The 5,321-nt window shown below is 55.0% G+C and overlaps 1 protein-coding gene across 1 annotated transcript in view; it reads right to left on the bottom strand.

The window, feature by feature from the left end:
- Positions 1-1,554, bottom strand: part of PDE2A (phosphodiesterase 2A) — a 61,248-nt gene extending 59,694 nt beyond the window's left edge. Inside the window, exons 1-2 of the mRNA XM_025051580.1 lie at positions 1,438-1,554; positions 1,162-1,312 (exon numbers count right to left, since the gene is read on the bottom strand). Of these exons, the coding sequence (XP_024907348.1) occupies positions 1,162-1,312; positions 1,438-1,554 (268 nt within the window). The remainder of the gene's footprint in view (positions 1-1,161; positions 1,313-1,437) is intronic.
- Positions 1,555-5,321: the final 3,767 nt, after the last annotated feature.

The following is a 5,321-nucleotide window of genomic DNA, read 5'->3' as shown; positions in this document are numbered from 1 at the left end:
ACACACACCAGTCATATATATACAGCTGCCACTCCACACCCACAACACAGCCTCCCTAGCCACACATGTCATGCAACATCATACACTCACAATCCTTACACTCACCATAAGCCCCTGAGAATGCCCCCAAATAATCCCACGCACGATGATGCATGCAATGCTACATGAAACAACACACATGATCACACGAAAGGCACACCCAACACATGCAACCCAGCCTGCCCTACACAAACACACACCTCAGAGTCACCCAGCCTTGGACACCTCCCACCACAGGTGACTGACAACAGATTGCAGTTTATTCCTCTCCTCCCCCATCCCCAAATCCCAACTGCCCCCCGTCAAGACCAGGGCAGCAGGGATGAGGGGATTTATAAGTTATGAACCCCAGTGCTCCAGTGTACCACCCCCACCTGCCTTAGATCCCTGGACACCACCCAAGGGCTGCGCATTCCATGTTTAGTCCCTTCCACCAGCGCCCACACGATGCCATGCCTGACAACATGGGAGGGAAGGAGACCTGGGCAACCGGCCCAGCATTCTGAGTCTGACCCCTCCTCACCCAAAAGCAGAGGCAGGTATATGGGGAAGGGATGACCACAGGGAGAGAGACCTAGAGAAATTGATGGGGGGGAATGACAGACAGACCAAGAGAGGCGGGCACATGGGCAAAAGAGGCCAAACAAGAGAAACAGAAGCAGAAAGAGAGGACATCCAGAAAGACTCAGAGACGCCAGAGGAGAAACTGGAGAATAAAGTGGGACCACCACACCCAGAGAGAAACAGGAGGAGACAGTGTGACTAGGTGGAAAAGACTAGGTAGCTTCTATACAGTAAGGAAGGAGGGAAAGCAGGAACAAGGTTGGAGGTGGGTCCTGCAGAAGAAAGAGAAACCATAATGTAAGGTGTTTGGACCCGAGGGTAGGGGCCCAGGTGAGGACTGAAGTCCAGATGTTTGAGTGGGAATCCGTTTTGGGGAACAGATGAAGCTGCAGAGTGGAGGTTCAGAAGCTTAGGGTGAGGCCCAGCTCGGAGGTGGGGTCCTGGCTGAGAGCAAGGGGCTCGAGTGCTCTGGTGTGCCTGGAGTCTGATATATGTAGTGGCAGTTCAGGGGTCTGGCTGGGCAGGGGTCCTCCACTAACCGGGGAGGCAGGGGGTTACGGACTTGTACAGAGCTCTTGGTGTGGATTGGGAGTTCAGTGCTTGGGGTAGGGTCCTGGATCAGAGTCTGAGGCGAGGTTTGGACTGTGAGCTGGGGCTTCATGGGCTCCCGGACTGGGCTGCAATCAGAACTAGGGGAGGGGTCCCCACTCTGAGGAGAGCACAGGGGCGGGGTGGACCATGAAGTCGGCGACTGCACGCTCCGCGGAGGACCCGGCTGGGCGCTGCCGGACACCCGCTTCTCCGCGTGCCCAGCGCGGGTGGGGGCCCCCCTACCTGCAGGCTGTCGGCGCATGGCGGCGGCGGCTGCTCGTCCGGCTTGAGGAAGACCTGCTGGCCCCGCCTGAGGAATTGGACAACAGCGATGAGGATGTGGTGCAGCACCAGAACCATGCTCGCAGCCACCCGCCCGCCTGTCCGTCTGCCCCGCCGCTGCGCTGGGTCAGTGCGTCCGCGATAGCTTCCCTAGGTCCGCGCGACTGTCCTCCTGGGCCCCGCCCCGGACCGCCCACTCCCCGCCCCCTGGCCACCGAGCCCCGCCCACTTCCCCGCAACCCTGGACAGCACCTCTCAGCTAGTCCGATCTTCGGACCCCATCAGATCCCCCACCAGATCTCACCTCCCTCATCTCTCCGCTCTCAAGTCTTCCAGCTCGTCCGCTATTAGGATCCCCGCCAGGTAGCCGGCCCCCAGCCTCCGCTCCCTTCTCTTGCCTCTTTGCCACTCCTTTCACTATCTCGCAGGGGTGGCCTCTCAGAGCCCCTCTCCAGTCCTGGCATATCCTCTCCCCCCACCACTTAAAAAAGTCCTGGAGCCAAGCCAGAGCCCAGCGCAGTGAAAGAGGGTGCGGGGGTGGAAAAGAGGGGAAGGTGCCGCTGACATAATACAAGGAGCTCTGGGATTTCTCCTCTTCCAGGAAAAAGGGGGGACGTCAGGGAGAATTTTAGAGGTCGATCCGAGACGGACAGGCCCTGGGAACAGTAGCAAATCTGTGAGGGAGACACGTGCGCACAGACACGAGCGCAAACACGGATAGGCGCACCACTTCTGAGTAGTGGGTAGGAGCACTGGGACCCCAACACTGGGCAGGCAGGTCTGCGTTGGCGTCCTCGGAAGCCGGAGAGAGTGCAGGCCCCAGTGCCACACAATCCACAGTTTTGCGGTGGGACCCGCGCGTCCGGAGCGCAGTTCTCCGCAGAGCTGCCTCTGCGCTCAGGCGCCTGCTACAGCCGTGACGCTCCTGCGCCCTCTGCTGTCCCATCGCTGCGGCGCAGCCCGGCCCTATTTGCCGTCCGCCTGGGGGGCGGGGAGCGGGGAGGGTCACCCGCATCAGCTCACTGCCTGGATGCACCAGGTTCCTAGCCTCTTGGCATAAGATCAGTTGCCGCGGTGGGACGTGTCTGGAATGGAGGGTGCGCCTGGCCTTTGCCAGCGACTTGCTGCATGACCTTGGTCAGATCCCCTCCTCGGTTTCCGGGCCTCAGTTTTCCCATCTCTTTCTCAAGACTGCCAGAAGAATCAATGCTGAAAGGCCCTTGCTGTGGTCTGATCTGAATCCCTCCCACTGCGCTGTAGACCCCTCTCTCTGCAACTCTCCTCTCCCCCTTTGAAGGGTGACTCAGTGAGCCCCCAGCCTCCCAGCCTCCCACCTCACTGGGCTGATTCATCTGGGCCCTTTCTCCCTGGGGAGTGATTTCCTCAATGTTGAGTCACTGAGCCCAGTCCTGGACACAGTCCAGGCACCTGGCACATAGGCTGTGCCACCAGCCCAGGAGGAGCTCTTTCATGACAGGATTTCTCCCACCTTTCTTTCTGAGGCCCAGCTCTGGACATGTGGCTTCTTCTCAAACACCTGCAGTGACTCTCTACCACCAGGACAATAAAGCCCAACACCTCAGCCCGACATGGCAGACTCTATAAGTTAGAACTGGCTTGTTTTTCCAGCCTTGACCCTCTCGCCACCATTCCTTAAATTTATACTTCCTGCTCTCCTCAGATGGGTGAATGACTCATTCTCACCTCCAGGCCTTACCCGTGCCATCCCCCCACCCACCTCAGTGCCCTCCACATCCTGTCAGTCTACTTATCATTCAGGGGCCAGGCAGAGGCACACCTCCTCCAGGAGGCTACCTTAGTCCTATGAGTTCCCCTTGATGTGTCTTTCCTGGGAGTCATGCCTGGAGGCATGGGGAGGGATGGAGAAGCATCTCTGTCGCTAAGTGATCCAGACCAAGTCAATGTATTTTACTGCAACTTCAAACTGGGGGCCATTTGTCCTACTTATTAACACTATAAAAAACATTACATGGGCTAAGATGTGTAAAGGTTCTAGCCCAGAGAACGGCCTCTCTTCCCTTTTATGGCCTCAGTTTCTTGCTCTATAGAGAGGGTGACCAATGTAAGGGCTTATTGTAAAGAGTGAGTCTGAGCCTAGTGCACAAATCTCTTGGTTAATCCCTAGCACCTGTCACCAGGTCAGTCCTAGGCTCGGGCAGCCTTGGTGGGACACAGGTAACCAGGAGGGTATTGGCAAGAGACATTGGTTCTCTTGACTGAGGGATCTGAGCCCATCTCAGATCCCTCAGTCAAGAGCCAACCCTGGCCAGGCACAGCTGCCATCTCCCGGGCTCCCAGCTCTAGGCAGAATCTCCACAGTACCCCTCTTGAGAAGTTACCTCTTAAGACTTACTTGGTCTCTCATTCTACAGCTCAATAGCTGGGGCCCCAGGAACATGGTCTGTGCCTCCCTCAACTCAGAGAGATTTGTTTTGTGTCACTCCTTCAGATTTAAGCACTCCTCAGAGGATGTGAATCTTAACTTTGTCATAGACTTGCTGTGTGATTCTGGGCAGGCTACTGCACCTCTCTGGACCTCACTTGTCCCATTTGTGAAATGGTAACACAGATTCAATAAACAAATTTCTTTTCTTCCTCCTCCTCCTCCTCCTCCTTTTTGTGTTGTTCGGCAGAGTACAGAGCACTTTCACAAACATCTCCTCATGTAATCCTTGAAATTCTTCAATTAGTCCCCTTCAATTAGTCCCCTCTCAGAAGAGGCAACCAGGCTCCTTGAGGTGGCAAGGTGACAGGCCTCGCCTGATTTCTCATGGCCAGAAAGTGACCCTTGCTCCAAGACTAGGACTTCTCCACTCCCCCAACTCTATATTCTGTGATTCTGAGCTGGATTCTCACCTTGGCTCATGCCTTGGACACCCCCCAAATCTCAGATATTTTTAAATGTTCCCAGGTGATTCTAATTTGCTGCCAGGTTTACAAACCCTTGATTATGCATCTTGTCCCTGGTTGATCTCAGTCTCATGGTATCGAGGATCAGGGATGGCTCCTAAGGACTGAGTGTATACATCTGTGGCTAGGGGTTCTATGAGGGGCTTTAACATTTATTAAGCACTTACGATGTGCCTCACATTTAATCTTAACAGCAGTATAAGGTAGGATCTATTGTTAGCTTCATTTTACAGATAAGGAAAACTGAGGCCCAGGGAGACTAAGTAACTTGCCTAGTCACACAGCTAGTAAGTAATGGAGCCAAAATTCAAACTTAGGCTGTCTGACTCCAATCTATGCCTTAAATTCATGTTCCATCTCTTGAAGAAAGGCATGTGAGAAAAATAGATTTTCCCACTTCTCTTCCGGTCCCTAACGATGCAGTGACTGCGGGTCCTCCATTCCCAGTCTCGGAACCCTCTGCTTATCTCCGCCACAGGAATGACTGGCCCAGCCCCTCCTGTCACCTCTTTTCTTCTCCCCACTTTATGGGTGACTCTAAGCTGCCCAGTGGCCCATCTACCTCAGAGTGAGTATTTTCGGAAAAGGTGACTCAGCTGAGAGCCTGGGTACTAGGCCCACTTGCCCTCAGGCCCTGTCCAGGAATTGGCCCTCCCTCGTTCCTAATAATGACAACTCTGGGCCACTGCTTACAAAGCATGTCTTCACCCAGGACAGGTGTGCAGACTTTCCTGCTTGCCATCTCTCCATCTGAGAGTGTGGCATCAGCACACCCTCAGTAGAGCCCAGATCTGCTCCCATCCCCCATAACCACGTGTCCTTCCATGAGCCTGTCAGGTGCCTGACATGCATCTATCCTGTTGCTGTTAACCATGACCAGACTACTGGAAGCTCTCGTTCAAACCTCAGCCCTA

Source organism: Pteropus alecto, unplaced genomic scaffold (genome assembly GCF_000325575.1).
Source record: "Pteropus alecto unplaced genomic scaffold, ASM32557v1 scaffold468, whole genome shotgun sequence".
Taxonomy (NCBI): Eukaryota; Metazoa; Chordata; class Mammalia; order Chiroptera; family Pteropodidae; genus Pteropus; species Pteropus alecto.
The sequence above is the reverse complement of the archived record's forward strand: the minus strand, read 5'-3'. Positions and strand labels throughout refer to the sequence as shown.